Consider the following 18019-nt stretch of genomic DNA (forward strand, 5'->3'; position numbering starts at 1 on the left):
TTATTTATTAGAGCCATGTTGTTAGTTGGAATTATTTATTTTAATAATCATATGGTATTAATTATACTTAGTAAAGTAAAATAAAATTTAAAAATCTCAACTACAAATTAAAATAAATTTATGTAATTTTTATTAATATTCGATTTATTTAATTTTTTAAAAGTTCTAGTAAAAAAATTAAATAAAATTTATAATTCAGATTTAATATTCTCATTATTTGTAAACAATTCAAAAGAGTAAAATAGTTTTTTGAGCATTTATCATTCTCCATAATATCCTAAACAAACATAAGATTCAATAAAATAGTCCAATTCAAACACCAATTCAACCAAATAGTCTAAGAACAATATATCCTAGGACTAACAGTCCGATAGATTATAATCTCCCTTATCCAATTACTCTCATTGATGCAACAGCACAAGCCATACAGTAGGAAACTAGTTCTATAAATCATATTTTTTCTTGTTTATTAATTGAGGAAATTTCATTTTCCCCCCAAACTATACAGATCAATTTCATATCCAAACTTTTAATATTGTCAATTTGCCCCTTACCTATTTAAATCATCATCAATAGCCGCCTACTGTCACATTTAAACGGAAATTTTTTTAAAAAAAATTATATTTTGGCCCCAAATTACAAATTGTAGATTCAAACTCAACCATTCTCTTCTCATCTATCTCCCAAACAACCCTCTCTCCTCTATTAAACAAACAACCATCACCACCACCATCACCACAGCCACGCCAGTGTACCACCCCCGCCACCACCAACCATCCTACAAACTAAGAAAATTCATCAAAGAGAAGATATACTTCGATTTACAAACAATCATATTATGAAACCCACTTAAATTCAATAATCCAACCAAACTAATTCAATCATCGACGATAGCATCATTGTTATTGCAACACCGATGATATTGCATAATCATTGGGAGTTCCGGATGAAATTTGAGCTGAACCCATGTTCAAACCATGAAGAAGATTGAGCTCTGGATTGCATACATCATTGGAGTCCTTGCAAGAGAGCTCAAGATCAATCTTGGGATCGGTAATCCTCTCTAATTCTTGATCTTCTTGCTGTTCTTCTTCTTTCCTCTTGTGTGTCCTCCTTTAGGTTCTCCATTGAAGTAGCCTCTGGTAAGTTGATGAAGCTTGAAGCCTCAAAAAGACATGGTTTCTTTGTTAGTGGTTCCATTGGATATGATATTTTGTGACCAACCTCTATCGTATATGAAATTTGTGATGATCGCAAGTGATAAAATATTTGTTGATGGGAAGTAAATGATTTATGCTACGTAGAGAAGGATACTATTTAACAACATTTGAGAGAGAGAGAGAGAGAGAGAGAGAGGAGGTAGGTATTCAATTTGATTGGAACTCCACTATATATAAATATATCTAATCAACTAGTCTGATTGTGTATATAGTAGAATTAGTTTGTTTGGATTTATTGAATGTAAATTACTGAATTTCAGTATTATGTATGACTGTTTGTGAATCGAAATATATTTTCTTTGATAAATTTTCTTAGTTTTTAGGATGGTTGGTGGTAGCTAGGGCAGTACACCGACGTGACAATGGTGGAGGTGGTTGTTTGGTTGACACAGGAGAGAAGGTAGTTTGGGTGAGAGGAGAAGAGAATGGGTGAATTTGGATCTATAATTTAAAATTTAAAGCCAAAATGTAATTTTTTAACTTTTTATGTTTAAATGTGACGGTAGGGGGTAAACTGATAACGATTTAAATAGGTGAGAGGGTAAATTAACAATATAAAAAATTCAAGTGTGAAATTGATCAGATGAAGGAAAAATGAAATTTCCTGTAATTAATTTTATTGCACTTATACTAATAATAGTTACATAGTCGTGAGATCAAATATGAATTTTACATATATAGTACAAAACATCTAAACATTTATCATACATGTTTTCAGTAAAGAAATTTTGCATACATTAATGATATATAACAATGGACAATCAAGGGGTATCAGAATTTACTGCTCATTTTTCTTTGTTTGACACGGACTCTGGAAGTTTAAAGGTGGGAGGTTTATCAACACCCCTTCTCGAGTGCTCTCTCCATCTTCAAGATGCTGCAGCTGCTCTTCGTGCTCTCTCCTTCGCTTCCTCCTGTACAACCACTATTATATAAAGCTTTAGTTAAAATTTTAAACTAAAAAGTGTCGGCTACATTTTGAGACAATTTCTGCCGTGTATATGATTTATACTGATGCAGAAACCATTCAACCATTACAGAAGCCAACAAAGTAATGAGCCACCAAGGAGCGAAAATTTATATATATTCTACTGAATGTACTAGGGTAGCACGTATAAAATTTCAATTTTGTTTTAGTATTTGCAATGAACACTATAGATTCAAGTGCTTTGAGTTCTAGCCTCTTTGGATCTTTACAAATGCTAAAACTGGACAATACTATGTATGGCATCATACAAAATTTTCCAGTGCTTCTCCAAATAAATTAAGCAGCATGGACATGGGACACAGATTCTCAAAAAATTATAATACGGATGCGGCAAGACACTTATTTTTATTTACTATTTATATTAATAGACATTAAGAATACATAGATATGAAAGGCATCGATGCATATATGGATATATTTTATTTCGACAACAAATCAGCTTTCTAAAAAAAAAAAAAAAAAAAAAAACACAACCCTATAAGAGTGTTTGGCCTGGCCTGTCCATGAAGTGTCCTTAACACGTTCTACAAAAATAATAGTAATAATAATAATTTTAAAAATTGAACACCACAAGGCATGTCGAACACATGGACTCGTGTGTTCCCGCACAACATCCATCTTGGTGTGGTGCTTCTCAGCAAATATACCATACACTTGAAAGCATTAACCTTGTGTTCCTTGCTACTATATAGACTAAACTTGGCCAAATTCAGGTCTAAACCCTTTAAACCTCAGCTCCTACCTTTTCACTCAAAACACCCTAACAAGTAAACCCTTTCCCACGATTTTATAGGGGGGCTTTCATTAGGCTCCATCCTTCAACAAGTAGGGCTGCTTCCCAAAGTACACACAACGTTATTTTGGACAGCATTTTACCAAATGGAAAGAAATAATAAATTTCCGTGGAAAGGTCAATGCAAGTGTGCATATGCCGGATTATTTTACCACATTCTACAACTTTAGGAACAAACACATGCCAACAATGTATGTTCAATCGAGCTAAAGAATTCTTGGAAACATATGAGAGAAACAATAGAGCAGATATTTGCACTTGACAAAATATTTGTATCAGAATAATAGAAGTAGACTGCTTTCCATGATTTTAAACATCAAAATCAGCAATTTTCTTTATTGAATCCTTGTTACCTGTATTTTGATAGTCTCTGGGCTTACCCCAGAGGTTGCTCCAATATGATTCAGTTTGATCAGAACCTTTCTGCTTCATCATCCTCACTTTAGCTTTTGCCTGGACAAAATATATCTAAGCCGTTCGTCAAACCTAACACTGATTTGATTTATAATAACAAAATCAATGAACATAACAAATATACCTGCCCGGTGAAAACAAATATGAGCAGCATTAAAAGATGAAACTTGATGCAGACAATATCCAAGGTCAAAACATAAAGAAAATCATAGGTTTAATGTATATCTCCACTGGAATGCCATCATTCTCTTGCCATTCCATGTTTGTGGCTTATTTAGGAAACATTTGCTTCATTAATACAAATAATAATTGCCAGGTGAAATTGTAAGCAATGCAGTTTAAAAATGCATTGCTAATAATGAATAAATAAGATTACAAGAAACGCTTTTATAAAATCAAAAAAAGTATAGAGATGAAAAATATTGAGACACCAAATAATAGCTGAAATCCAATACAGAAGAACCCACAAAAACACACAAAGAAAATGCAGAAAAAGGAAAAAATATCAGAGTTCTTACCAACATTTTAGCTTGTCTCTTTTCCCATCGAGAGGTTGCCTGCCACATTGGAGTAATTTGATGAAAAATAATAATCAAATACATTAATACTGAAAAGATTAAAGTACGCTAGCAGTTTAATTATCTCTATCAGAGATCTTCCTAAGAGACAAGGTCTGCTGCTAGAAAACTTTTCAAGGTTTTCCATGATTTTGCCTATTGATGACAGCAATAAGTATTAAATGCGGCACCGCCATAAAATAACTACTGACTAAAGAGCTGCAAATATCAAACTATCCATTCCTTGTACCACAACCTCTTTGAAATGCCACCTGAAGAACTTCGTAACCGATTAAAGAACCAGCGTTTGTAAATAGATGAAGGAATTTGTGGGCATAATTTGACACTTTATTCAATAAAAGAAAGTTGCCAACAGGAAAATAATTAAATTCCATCCAATCCTATCAAAATCTCAAAAGGTGTTAATAACACAAGACATTGTGCCTGAATACCTGCAATCAAGTTCACTAAACCACACAAGGCACAAAAGCAGCATAAATATTTTAGGTTCTTTAAATAGATATCAACTTTGTTTTTACAAAGTAATTCAATTTCATAAATGAATCAAAAGTTTGAGCACTACTACATTTCAGGAGATTTTCAGGGACAATGAGGCATGGTCAAACCATTCAACTAAACTATGTTCTGATCAATTAAATGAATAATAGTCTCCAAGATGGCAACATTAATTCCCACACAAAAGTCCCATATCGCCCGATTACTATTAAGCATATAAGCGTGAAGGCACCCTCACCCCAATAGCTAGCTTTTGAGTTGAGTTCTACCCATGACCGTGTAACATGGTATCAAAGCTAGAGTACTCAGGTATGGGTAGGGTGTGTGTCCCTGGTCTGCACATCGCAAGTGCTACCGAGTGAGCATGCTGGGTGTGAGGGAGGGTGTGAAGCAAAGTCCCACATTACTAAAGTAACATTAAACATATAAGCGTGAGCGCACCCTTACCTCAATAGCTAGCTTTGGAGTTGAGTTTTACGCAAGACAGTGTAACAGGCAGGCCATCACTCAGTTTATCCCTAGAGGAATTGTACAATGAACAATTAAGAATTGAGGTCTTACCATTCTAAAAACATCCATCGAAGAAGATCCCATTCCTGAAAGCATCAGTGCAACCTGATTGTCATTAATGAAAACCGTCAATTTTTAACTATTTTAGTTTTTACTTTTAATGAACTTGACAAATGAACAAAGTTATCACACACAATACTAAGGCATACTTTTAATGTGAGATGAAGATTTTCTTCCCTTTTTTTTTAAAAGTAACTGACAATGTCATATATTAGAAGATAAGTTTTGAAAGATTATTTGGTCTCTTCAAGGTGTCCTGATGAATTCATCTCTACAGTAGAATATCAAGCAAGAAAAACTAGTCTCTAATATCAAAAGATGTAACTCATAAAAGAAATTATGAATTCTATGTTAAGAAACCAGTAAAACCCAAATAATATCATGTCTAAAATGCAAGTCATACCCAGATATTCGGATTTTGGGGTGAGCCTGAGCCCATTTTGAAAATGATATTAAATCCCTTGGATCTGCAATAAATATAATATTTAAACTTGAAAATAGACAACAGCGAGCCACAAAGTCACAAATTCTGTAAACTATAAAGAGATTCAACATTGTGATATCAGACACACATAAATTATTGTAAAATAAACTGCGAAGCAATGAAACTTTAAGCCTGTGCCTTACATTTACTCTTTCTACCCTCCGCATTTCATCTTCAAGCAAAGATAGTCGTGCAGCAAAAGTCCAATGGATGCAACCAACTGGGCTGAAATGAAAAAGAAGTAACTATCTAAAGACATCCACTGCACTAACTTTTTAACATGTGGCAAAAATTCTATGATTACTGATTATTCAGATCTCATCAAGAAACCATAAACCAGCTAATGTACTAGGTTTCAGGAGCTAAAATATCAAGAGGTCTTGCCAAAACCAAAGTCCAGGTAGGTTCATCTGGCACCTCCTTCACATTAGTTCGAAACTTAGTTAGAGTTGTCCAAAAGTGACACCATCCATTAAAATATTCACATAAAGTGTTAACGACAAAGATCACTGGGTTTTCCCTTACCTTAAATTAGCTAATATATGTACTATAAATACAAGGAGGTTGATCATTCTTACAAGTTAATGTAAATTCTATAGAACAATTACACAACAATTGCAAATCATGAAGAGCAGACTCAAAAAAAGATAACCACCAACTCTCCAAGATTCTTTGGTCTATTTGTTAAAGGGTGTTTGAATGTTAAGAGAAATGTGTAAAAGAAAAATAAGTATATTACCTAAAGATAATTGGCAAAATACAGAGAAAAAAGTAAGATAGAAATATCAGATTCATTCCTCGAACACTAAAAAAATAAAAAATAAAAATGCTTCAAAAATGACATCTTGTTAAAATAACAATGCTTTGTGTCTCTAATCTGTGTCACTAAATGACAAATAAAAGTAACAACTTAAGAGCTATACAATAGTGCAAAAAGGGTTTGATTCATTTTTTGTCAGACTAGATAAAGTTGATACTCGATGATTGAAGTAAAATGCCTGCAACTTTTTCACTTTCTGACAGTACGCCTGAGCAAACCATAATTAGTGCATCACAGCCATAACCATTGATCAGGAACTTACCAACTATCTATTGCTTGTTGAACTAATTCAGGTTTCCCACACTGACTATATGCTCTGGCTCTTCCAAAATCTTCCTCAATGCCAAATACATCTGGGGCTACATTGGCACAATTTTCACTACCTGTGGACAAAAAATTGTTATATTGTACTTCCAAAGGTATCATAACTCATAGATTGCTACAGAGGATGACACTAACACGGCTATATATCAAGAGTAAGTAGAATCCCTCCAGCCTTGTTTCTACACTCCAACAAAATTAAATAAAGATCTGAAAATAGCATTCACCAGACGAGGAATAATGTCTTAACCACTCCCAAATGAAAAATTAAGTAATAGAAATCTCATAAGCATTAAGGAAAAGGCTTTTGTGTTAGTTACAGTGTCATTTATCTTCACAGAGGAGATCATTTTCAAACAATTTTCATATTAGGTAGTTAAATAATGCTGAAACCAGAAACGCTAATGTCAGATTTCAAATGTTACAGGGGAATCTGTGTTAAACATAAACGTCAAGGGGTGTCAGTGTAATTTACCCATATATATATATATATATATAAGCAATGCGTAATTAGGTAAAGAACTACATTTACTTTTTGGCATAATTGTATAAAGTGGTTGCCTTCAATGTTCAAACCCATAACCTCAATAAGAGTAAAATAAATAAATGGGCCCATAATAATTAAAATTTCATAATCTTCTCGTAGAGAATTCCTATTCAAACAAAACACTTGAATAACATCGACATGTGATTTCATTGTTAGTAATGTTATCCAAACATAACCTAAAGTTTAGCATTGAAGAAAAATTGTTGGTTGAGAAATGGGAAATTCTCATTAACAATGAGACAAATAAAAAGGACAAATATATATTGTAGTCCTTAAAGTATGTTTACTATGTTACTTTAGTCCTTCAAATTTCAATTTTGCCTTCATTTATAAAATTTTCAATCTAAGTCAAATTGGTCTAATTTCAAACGGTCCTCTAAATAATTAACCGAATAATTATAAAACACACATATTTCCCCTAAAGTATGCATTATGTGTCATTTTGGTCCCAAATTTCAATTTTATTAGTTTCACCGCTAAACACTATAAGACCATGCTTCATCTTCATCATATATATTATATGCTTAGGGACCAAAGGGACAAAACTAAAAATTGAAGAAAAAGCTGATACGGAGTGCACATATTTTAGAAAACAACAAGTATAGTTTACTACTATTGTGTAAACGAATTAGACAGTACATTTGAAATTAGACCAATTTTGACTCATTTGAAATGGGTCATGTCTATTCTAATTTTATTTTCTAATTTGCAGTGGGAGTGTGAGTTGATGACATTTTTATTTGGAGTAAACTGTAACTGAGTTATAAGAGATACTTACCTAAGCCTTTTGCTGTTGAGGTTAAGGAGGTCCTCTTGATCATCAATTCCAGGACTTCCACTGGATCCTGCTGCTGCGTCGTAGTCATTGTCATTAAGGTCGTCTCGTCTTCTCTTTGATGTAGTAGCACTACTAGCACCTTGTACTCCTGCAGATCTGTCCAAGTCTCCATGGAACACACCCATGTTGTTATCTTCAGAGTTGTGTATGCTCAATGCTTGTTGTTTGGCTTCCTTGTATACTAAACGGACACCGAACTTTTCAACCTCAACAAAATTCTTCCCTGCCCATCCATTTTCCCCAAAGCAATATCTTTCAGCTGCTTTCAAAGCCAGTTGATATTCTCCTGATGAAGAATTCCGACAGACTCCAAATAAACAAGCTTGAAATTCAATTCCATCCTCATTTAATTGCTCCATATCAGCTTCCACGTTTCTCAGAAATTCACTGCGTGAGACATACCTAACTGGCAAATTTCCAAAATCCACAGCTGGAAGACTTGTGATTTGACGTTTAGAACATTTTGTGATTATCCTCTGAGTACCAAGCCTCTTAAACCTCATAGCAATAAGCAAAGGCTTATATTTATTGCTGATTCCAACAGCAGCGAAAGCAAATCCCAAGAAGCTGCTGTTAAACCAATGTGGAGGCAACTGAAAAGATATCCAACACCCCCTACTTTGATGGCTGAACCACTTTGGAATCTCTCTCCCAGGTAAAACAATGCTAAAACAATTCCTTCCACAAGAATTTCTCTGAACAATAGAGATTGGTCACAACACAATCAGTGGCTGGTGGCTCCAAATTTTAGTTAAAGTAAACTTCCAAAATCTTAAATTATAATTCGTATAAAAAAAAAATCACATTTATCTATATCTATCATTCACTCTCCTAAATCTCTTATTTTAAAATTGTGTTTGGCTTTTCTCATGTTCACATCATAATATGATAGAACTTGAGAGGTCATGGGACCCACCACAGGTCTCATTTCGATAACACGAACCGTTCATTTTGTAGAGCCTTCAATGTATATTATCTATGAAAAAATTTAGTTCGATCCGATAATTGTAACATTTTCATTTTATCATCTTTGTCTCCGAAAAAATGGACGATATCTTCACTTTCTTCGCACTTTCTTTTTTAAGTCCATATCTTGAGTATTCAAAATATACAAACTCTCTCTTTTTTTATTGCAAATCGCAATACGTAATACATTGTAAATCCAATAATAAGTCATCAAATAAAGTATATCAGAGTACAAAATAAATCTCAAAAGGGATAAAAAGAGCCATCCCACAAGGAGGATAAGAATCTCCACGTAGGGAAAAAAAAAAACTTCCACGTAGGAAGGATAAAGTCTCCATGAAGGGAGGAAATCTCTACGTAGAGATATTATTGTAATTTAAAATATTAAAATACTAACATCAAAATAAAGTAACTTTTTTATGATATGTTTGGTATAATTTTTTTTTTTTATTTTATTATTAACTTTAACAAATAAATAAGTTACAAAATTGTTTGGTATAACTTTTGATAATTTGTGAAAAAAATGAATATGTTTTATTAAATAAGTTGTCACATGTTTTTTTGTTGTGCAAATATTCAGAATATGTTTAAAAGTTATCATTACAACAAAAAGATGAGCCTCTCTTGTCGGTATGCATTTATTGGTTTTAAATAAACTTAAAAAGTTTCAAATTGTAACTAAAAAAAAAACATTATTAATCTGGCCAAATGAATTGAAAAAATCAAATAGGTCATAATCTAAAATTGCAACCAAACACCTTTAATTATTTATTTATTTTTAAGCAAATAAGTTATATCAAATGTTTATTGTGATTGGCCTAAATAGTGAGATCTAAATATTCATATAGTGTCCAGGAGGTAACAATGGATAATTACTCGGTAGTTTTGAAATACCATGTGATATGTAATGTGGCAAATCAATCACGTGGTCAAAAGTTTTTATGAGTGAGACATACTAACTCAACTTTATTAGGTAATTAAAAAAGAAAAGATGACTAAATTTATATGTTATAATTTCTCATATATTAAAAATATCACATAAATAAAATCACATAATATTACATGAGTATAAAAAGAACATTGAAAAAATTACAAATTAGTGGCATTTTTTCATAATAATTATAGATTCCTCATGAAAAAATTTATGACTTTAATTATTAAAATTTGTAAAATTTATTATGAATCTATAATTATTTTTTAAAAGTACGACTGATTTCTTATTTTTCCAAAACAATTCAAAAAAAAAAAAAAACAGAGAGAGACAACTATTTGTGATTGGTGCAAGATTTTTTTTTTAATTATAAAATAACTGAAGTAGTACTCTGTTGTCTCTAGCCATGAGCCAGCAGAACACTTGTCTACAAAAAATCTTAAATAGGACTTGAACTATCATAACATTTGCAAATAGGATTTTTAGGTAATTAACTCTAAAAAAAAATCTGGGTTTTAATTAGCTAAAGAGTACACAGTGCCAGAGAGAGAGAACCTGAAATTGATTTAAAAGAAAATTTTCTATCCGGATGTTGTTTTGCTTATTCTCAATCAGTTTGAAGCAATTCTTGAAGGAAAGTATGGCAAACTTATTGCATTTGGATGAACTCCGTATTGTTCTTAATGATGGGCAATCATTAGCACGTAGGTCCCTTATTTCAGATGAAATCTCTGGCAATTCTTGAAGCTTCTTGCAACCATTCAAATACAAGCCTGACAGCCTTGAGAGTTGATTCATGCTTGCAGGTAAACTTTCCATATTGTTTCCACTTAGATATAAATGTCTCAATGAGTAGATGTGACAAATGGCTGTGGGGATAGATTTTAAATTACAGTAACTGAGATCCAGTTTCCATAAAGACTCTAACCCTGACAAAGCTACTAGTTCCAAAGCACTGGAATTCTCTCTCTCTCTTCGTAAAATGGAAGGCAAGAATAAAGAACTCCATGAATTAGATGCCATTCCTTTACACCCTTGTAAGGATAGTATTCTAAGCTTCTTCAGAAGTCCAATGGAGGATGGGAGTTGCCTAATTGCAGTCCAATCTGCACGAAGCACTTTCAAACAGTCCAGATCACCCACATCTTGCGGTAGTTTGTCAAGTTTGGAGCAACCAGAGAGGTTTAAATCTTCAAGAGCTTTCAACTGACAAATGCTGTCCGGAATACTTCTCAAGTTTTTACAATTTCTCAGACTAATAAAACCAAGGTTGGTAAGATGTCTAACTGAAGGTGGAAGTTCACTGATACCAGTCCCATCTAAACGAAGCTTTGATAAACATCTCATATATCCCATGCTGACTGAAATGTTGTCAAGCTTTGAGCACCCAGAGACAATAAAAACTTCAAGATATTCCAATTGAATGCCACATGGAAGACTCTTGAGATTTTTGCAGTCCTTCAAGTTCAAACAAATAAGCCTTCTGACCACTACAATGGATGGATGAAGATTAACCAAACTTGTACAGCCTTCAAGAATCAGTCTTTCAAGATTTGGGACCCCTGTGAAGTCTGGGCTCTTCGTTAGGTATGTCGAGTGACTAAGATTCATGATTCTTAACTTGTCTAAATGCTGTTGAACAAAAATAAAAATAAAAATTACGGAAATTATATTGTGTCAAGGACTTTACACCTTATTCAAAGTAATTAAAGAAAATGCATATCCATACCATTGTTCCCTCCCAAAGTTGTTCAATGCTGCTATAGGTTAAGTGAAGTTCAACAAGATGCTTTGGTTGAAATGTTGAAGGCATGAATTTCATAGGGTACCCTAACCAATCAATATATCTTAACTTGTTAGAAAGATATTTGAGGTCTCCTGAGAGATGCATACAACAAATTTTGAGAATCCTCAAGTTCGACATCTTTGCAAAAGCTTTAGGCCTCAACTTCAATTGTTTTAGAAACCGAAAGTCCTTTGAATCTAGACCACTTGGGTCAGGATATTGTACAACTATGCCTTCCACTTTTTTTGTTCCCTAATAACCACAAGAAAACAAGAAGGAAAAAATATTAAAAGGCTGAAAAATCATGCAGAGCTAGCTTTTATTAATTAAACAAGTTCTGAGTGTTCATGCTTTTTCTATAAGACCTCTTACCGTATTGTCCATCAGTACATGTTTTATATCTTCATCACGCCATAACCTAGTGCGCTTTCCAGGCTCTTTAGGTGATTGTTGGAAAATAATATACCACCCTAGTTCTTGTATCAAATCATGCATCAACAGCTTATTTCCGGAGATAGTTATAAGAGAATTTTTAACAAGAACATCTATTCCAATAATTGGGTGGAAGCCACAACTTTCTAGTATTTTGGTTATGTCATTTTTGTCCATCCCTTTGAAAAAACATGCAATATCTAAGAATATTTCCTGCTCTTGCCAATCCAATGCATCGTAACTTATTCTAAGTACTTCCTGAACTTCCTTCATAGGGCTTTCTTTTAGTCTTTTTAATGAACTTTCCCATTCATCTTTGTTTCGACCACAAAGAAAAGAACCTAAAACTTTGAGAGCTAAAGGAACTCCTTTAGCATACTTTACTGCACGACATACAAGCTCTCTATAGCCTCCCATTTGCTGGTGTTTTTGGAAGGCTTTCAATTCGAAGAGTTCTGTAGCTTCATCTTCTCTTAATTCCTCAACCTTATAAATATGTGTTATGCCATATCTAGTTAACGCACGTTGATTTCGAGTCGTTATAATGATTCTACTTCCAAAACCGAACCAATCGTGCTCTCCTACCAATTTTTCGAGTTTGGTTAATTCATCCACATCATCAAGCACAATAAGAACTTTTTTACGGCATACCATGTTCCTTATCATATGTACTGCACGACCTTCACTTCCTACTTTCAAATCCTTTTCCATTAAGATTTCAGAAATGAGTTGTTCTTGCAAAGTTTTTAAACCACATTTTTTTGAAACTTCTCTAACATTCTCAATAAAGCTGTAACCTTCAAATTGGCAAGAGATACGATCATAAACAGCTCTAGAAATAGTAGTCTTACCTATTCCACCCATTCCCCAAATCCCTACAACACGAGCATCATCCACCCCTAAACCTAGCAATTTAATCACTTTCTCCATACGAGAATCCATCCCAACTAAATCTTCGCCAATGCTTGAATATGTATGACTTAATTTTCTAAAAAGTAACCCGACAACTTCTTGGATGAGCATTGATTCAGACCTGCAAATATAGGGGAATAGTAATAAATTTATTCATCAGAACTCAAAAGAGCTGTAAGAAGGAAAAATGTCATTAGTTTGGTCAAATGTGATTGATTTTACTCATTGCAATTGAAATCTATATATTATATAAAGAAAATGGTGTTTCTAGTGAGGAATCTTGTGAGAGCTTCAATATCTCATACTAATTTTCTTGATTTTCTTAATTTTAGACAATTTAAAAAAATCTCCATTGGTTAGCTTTCATTTAACCATATAAAAATAAAACTCTAATTAGGTTATGATTTATTTGACAATTCCACATCAAGAAAAGAAGGAAAAAGTGAGAATTTTTACTCATATAAAGTGAATCTTATACTCCCATTTAATATTGCAGTGATGTTCATGTTTCAATTCAATATAGTTTAAATTTTAAAATAAATTTAAAAAATTTAATTAATTAATTTTTTTGTAAGTTGGTTGGTCTTTTGACCTAGCCGGTTAGGCTGCATCATTTTTTATTTGACTAATTCGTTAGTTTAACTGTAATTTTAGCGATTTTTTCAAAATATATTGACTAAATTTGTTTGATTTGAAATAAACTAAAGATTAATCTAATTAAAGATTGAACGACTGAGATTGCTTGATTAGAAATAAACTTCCCGCCTAAATAATTGTTAACTTTTATTTCATAAACCCACATCGAAAAAGAAGGAAAAAAAAATGAGTTTTTTACTTATATAAAGTGAACCTTAATATTGTAGTATTGTGCATTCTTCAATTCAAGACAGTTTAAATTTTAAAATAAAATTAAAATAATATTTAAAAGTTTTAATTGATTAATTTTTGTGTAAGTTGCTCAGTCTTTTGACTTAACTGATTAGGCTGAATCATTTTCGGTTTGATTGATTCACTAATTTAACCGCAATTTTAGCGGTTTTATCAAAATATATTGGTTAGATGTTTGATTCGAAATAAACTAAAGATTGACATGATTAAAGATTGAACGACTAATTGCTAGATTAGAAATAAACTTCCTGCCCAAATAATTGTTAACTTTTAAAGAATCCCACATCGGGAAAAGAAGAAAAAAGTGCGGTGTTTCACTTATATAAAATGAACCTTATGCTCCTATTTAATATTGTAGTGTTGTACATGCTTCAATTTAAGACAGTTTAAATTTTAAAATTAAAATAAAATTTAAAAATTTTAATTAATTAATTTTTGTATAAGTTGATTGGTCTTTTGACCTAACTAATTAGGCTGAACCGTTTTTTGTTTGACTGATTTTGTTTGACTGATTCGTTGGTTTAAAAGCTATCTTAGCAGTTTTATCAAAATATATTGATTAGATTTGTTTGATTCGAAATAAACTAAAGATTAACCAAATTAAAGATTAAATGATTGATATTGTTTGATTCGAAATAGATTTTCCACCCGAACAATTGTTAATTTTTATTTTATACAATCCCACATCAGGAAAAAAAGAAAAAGTGCATTGTTTCAGTTATATAAAGTAAACATATGCTCCCATTTAATATTGTAGTGTTGTGCATGTTTCAGTTGAAAATAGTTTAAATTTTAAAATAAAATAAAATTTAAAAGTTTTAATTAATTTTTTTTGTATAAGTTGGCAAGTCTTTTAACCGATTTTACTAACAATGGGGGATTGACCTATAAATCCCATTTGGCTGACTTGTGAACCTTCTAGTCCCAAATGTGTTGTAATACTCTTAAAAGTCCCAATATGATGTGATTTACGTTTTTGCCCATAAGGTATGATTTTTTTAAGTTAACCTATGAGGATTGCACATGTTGCGGGCCTACCACATTTGGGAAAACGCATTACAGTACTTTATTGGTTGGTACATTAGTTTCGGACTACCCACATCACCCACATCCTAGGTTGGGCCAAAACATATCCAATGTAAAAGCCCTCGGATCCACATCGATTTCGGAAGAAGCCCACATTGGTAATCAAGACATATAGACCATCAAACCACACTGGAACAGGTCATGAGCAACGGTCAAAAGGTCTTCTTGCCGTCGGATGATTGGTGAACACATTCCACATCGATTGCCAAGCGACAACCCCCCACACCCCCCATCGACGTGTCCATTGTCAAACATTCAATCTAGTTGTGGAAAACACAAAATTAAACAGTAAATTTCATTCCGATTCGAAAAATGCAAATTTTAGGGTTTTGCAGAAAATATATCGTATTTGATTTGGTCTGAAATCCCATATGTGAGTATTGGCATGGCAACCACATAATCGATCCACATTTGCAAATTTGTTTGCAATTTGTTTCCGGATTTGTAGGGATTCAATTGTCGGTGAATGGCGATGTAAGCGGTTTCGTAACCCACAGTGATTAGAAAGGAAACGTAGCCCTCAAATCCCACGAAATCAACGTCTATTTTGGAAAAAGCCCTACCGTAAGACGGGGTTTTGGTATTTGGAGGGTGGGTAACATTTGCGGGATGTCACAAACATTTGCTTTAATCCCACAACGAAATAGTTCTGCTAGAGTTGCTGTGTGAAGGTGTGAACCACCCTTATCCCAATGACGATGCCGAGGAACAGTGAGTATATGTAAAAGGTCTTTTATGTGTTTGGTGTCGTGTTTTTGAAATGTGGTTTGGTGGGTGTGTAGTTACTATATCCATGTTTTGCATTTAGGTGGAATGTACATGATGTAGTTCGAGGGTGGGAGGGGTTTGGTGTAGTTAATGTTAATGTTGTTAGGGGTGCTGCTGTGTGGTTAGGGGGGGTGGTGTATGGTATGTAGGATTGAATGTGGTGGGGTAAGGAGTGATGTTCCTTCCCAAATCAGAATCGTAATCAATGGGATTGCCATACCAAACAAGTAAGTTACCACACAGAAACAAGGGCAAAACAGTCACATAATCCACCCAAATAGGATCTTCTGGGTAACATTACCAACAAAATGGGACTTCCAAGAGTATTAAAAATAAAGAAGGATCTCTTGGTCCAAAACCCATTTGGGGATTTTCCAATAATTTTTCCTTGTTTTATTTCTAAAATGTATGTTTAAGTTTTATAAGAAACTTTAACAAAGAATAAACTAAAACTAAAAAATTTATAAAATGAAATTCATCAATATATATATATATTTTAATTTATTCTATTTTTTTCGTATTTACTAATTAAATTATGACATATATTTCTTATTGTAAACTTAAAATATACAATTAATAACATAACAGCTGCAATATATATTCTAATACAATTGTTAAAATTTAATTCATTCTAAATTATTTTTCTATAATTTTTAAATAAAATTTTTATTGTTACTTAATTTTAAAATTATTTTAATTATTTATTTAGCCCGTGGGGGTTCATATGCTAGTATTTCTTAATAGAAAGTATATGAGATAAAGATAATAATAGATTAGCACATAAACATATATATATATATATAAATAACTTAATTTAAAATTTATGATACATTATTTTTGTTTGGGATGTTAGTTAGCTTTTTGATTTTTTGGAATGAATTTTTTGACTTTTTTAATTTTTTGTGAAAAAAAAAAAAGAAATAATTATGGATGCATGTAACAACTTTTAACTTAAAAACTAAAAAACTTATTTTATTTATTTTATTTATTTTTAAATTTTTTTTTTTTTTTTTAACACTAAAATAGCCCATCCTCTTCAAAACTAACATACCAAACGGCTACAATATTTTATTGGGAAAAAAAAAATGCAAGTTACCTAATGATATTGGGATAAGGCCATCCTGACAAATTGGCAACTTGCTGCAAAGCATTCCTCCACCTTTGAACATTCTCCATTCCCAGAACTCCCTGTTTGGAAACCAATTCGTCAAATACCTCCCCAAAACTCCCTCTTTGCCTTCTCACTTCCGATGGATCCACATGATAGAATATCGGATAAACAGTTGTGTTGCTGCATTCAAGTGCCTCCACAAGTTCATCCAAACACCATCTCGAAGAAGCATAATTCTTCGATAAAACTATAATTGAAAACCTCGATTCTCGAATCGCACTCCGGAGCTCCGGCGAAATCGATTTTCCTCTCTGGAGCTTTTCATCGTCTTTGAAGGTGTGAATCCCCTTGTGAGCCAACGCAGTGTAGAGATGACTGACGAAGTTGTCGCGAGTGTCTTCGCCTCTAAAGCTCAAGAACACATCGTATGTGTATCGAGGTCGAGATGAAGCCATTGTTTAACTGATTGGTGTAAGAAATTACTAGAGATAATTGGGAATTTGATAACAGAGACAGAAACTAGGATCTCACTCTCTCTCTCGTTTTTTTTTTTTTTTAATGTGACTATCCTATTTACTGCAATACGCGTGTTGTCTTGCTTTCTTGGTAGGTGTTTATTGTTCCTCCGCTTCTTTGCTCTTTCCTGTTTACTGCAATTACGCGTTTTCTTTTCAACTTGGCATTGAGCCTATTATTTTATTGTTACTATATGGACTAATTGATATATTAATTAGTATATTAATATATCTTATATTATTATTATTGATCATATCCGTTACATAAATTATAAATATTTTAAAAAATTTAAATTATATCATATTATCTATTAATACACTAATTAATATATCAATTGGTGTATATAATATTATTCTAATTTTATTAAATTTATAATTATTTTATTTAAGTTATATTCTTTTTATTTATGTTATATTATTTTTTTATTATATTATTTTAATTTTAACTTATATTTCATTTTATAAATATCAAAAAATATATGAAAAATGAGTGAAACTCTCAATTATGGGAATTTCCATGACCCCCAATAATATGTGGGCCAATAATGTGTTTATG

General features: G+C 32.5%; 1 protein-coding gene across 9 annotated transcripts; it reads right to left on the reverse strand.

Annotated features, from left to right (window-relative positions):
- Positions 1-584: 584 nt before the first annotated feature.
- On the reverse strand, positions 585-17617 carry LOC114271072 (TMV resistance protein N-like). 9 transcript variants are annotated; one of them, XM_082883631.1, is made up of 13 exons: positions 16934-17617; positions 12124-13216; positions 11695-12003; positions 10521-11597; positions 8009-8763; positions 6625-6745; positions 5686-5767; positions 5462-5525; positions 5050-5103; positions 3934-3972; positions 3355-3454; positions 2003-2134; positions 585-1164 (listed from the first exon to the last, which is right to left on the reverse strand). In XM_082883631.1, the coding sequence occupies exons 1-6, from the start codon at positions 17401-17403 to the stop codon at positions 6742-6744; spliced, it is 3708 nt and encodes a 1235-aa protein (XP_082739757.1). In that variant the 5' UTR covers positions 17404-17617; the 3' UTR covers positions 585-1164; positions 2003-2134; positions 3355-3454; positions 3934-3972; positions 5050-5103; positions 5462-5525; positions 5686-5767; positions 6625-6741. The 9 variants fall into 9 exon arrangements, with proteins under 9 accessions (XP_082739757.1, XP_082739756.1, XP_082739755.1 ...); XM_082883630.1 differs by lacking the exon at positions 585-1164 and having other exon boundaries at positions 1805-2134; XM_082883629.1 differs by lacking the exon at positions 585-1164 and having other exon boundaries at positions 1805-2145.
- Positions 17618-18019: the final 402 nt, after the last annotated feature.

The sequence above is a fragment of the Camellia sinensis genome, chromosome 8, assembly GCF_055761805.1.
Source record: "Camellia sinensis isolate YWXY chromosome 8, ASM5576180v1, whole genome shotgun sequence".
Classification (NCBI taxonomy): Eukaryota; Viridiplantae; Streptophyta; class Magnoliopsida; order Ericales; family Theaceae; genus Camellia; species Camellia sinensis.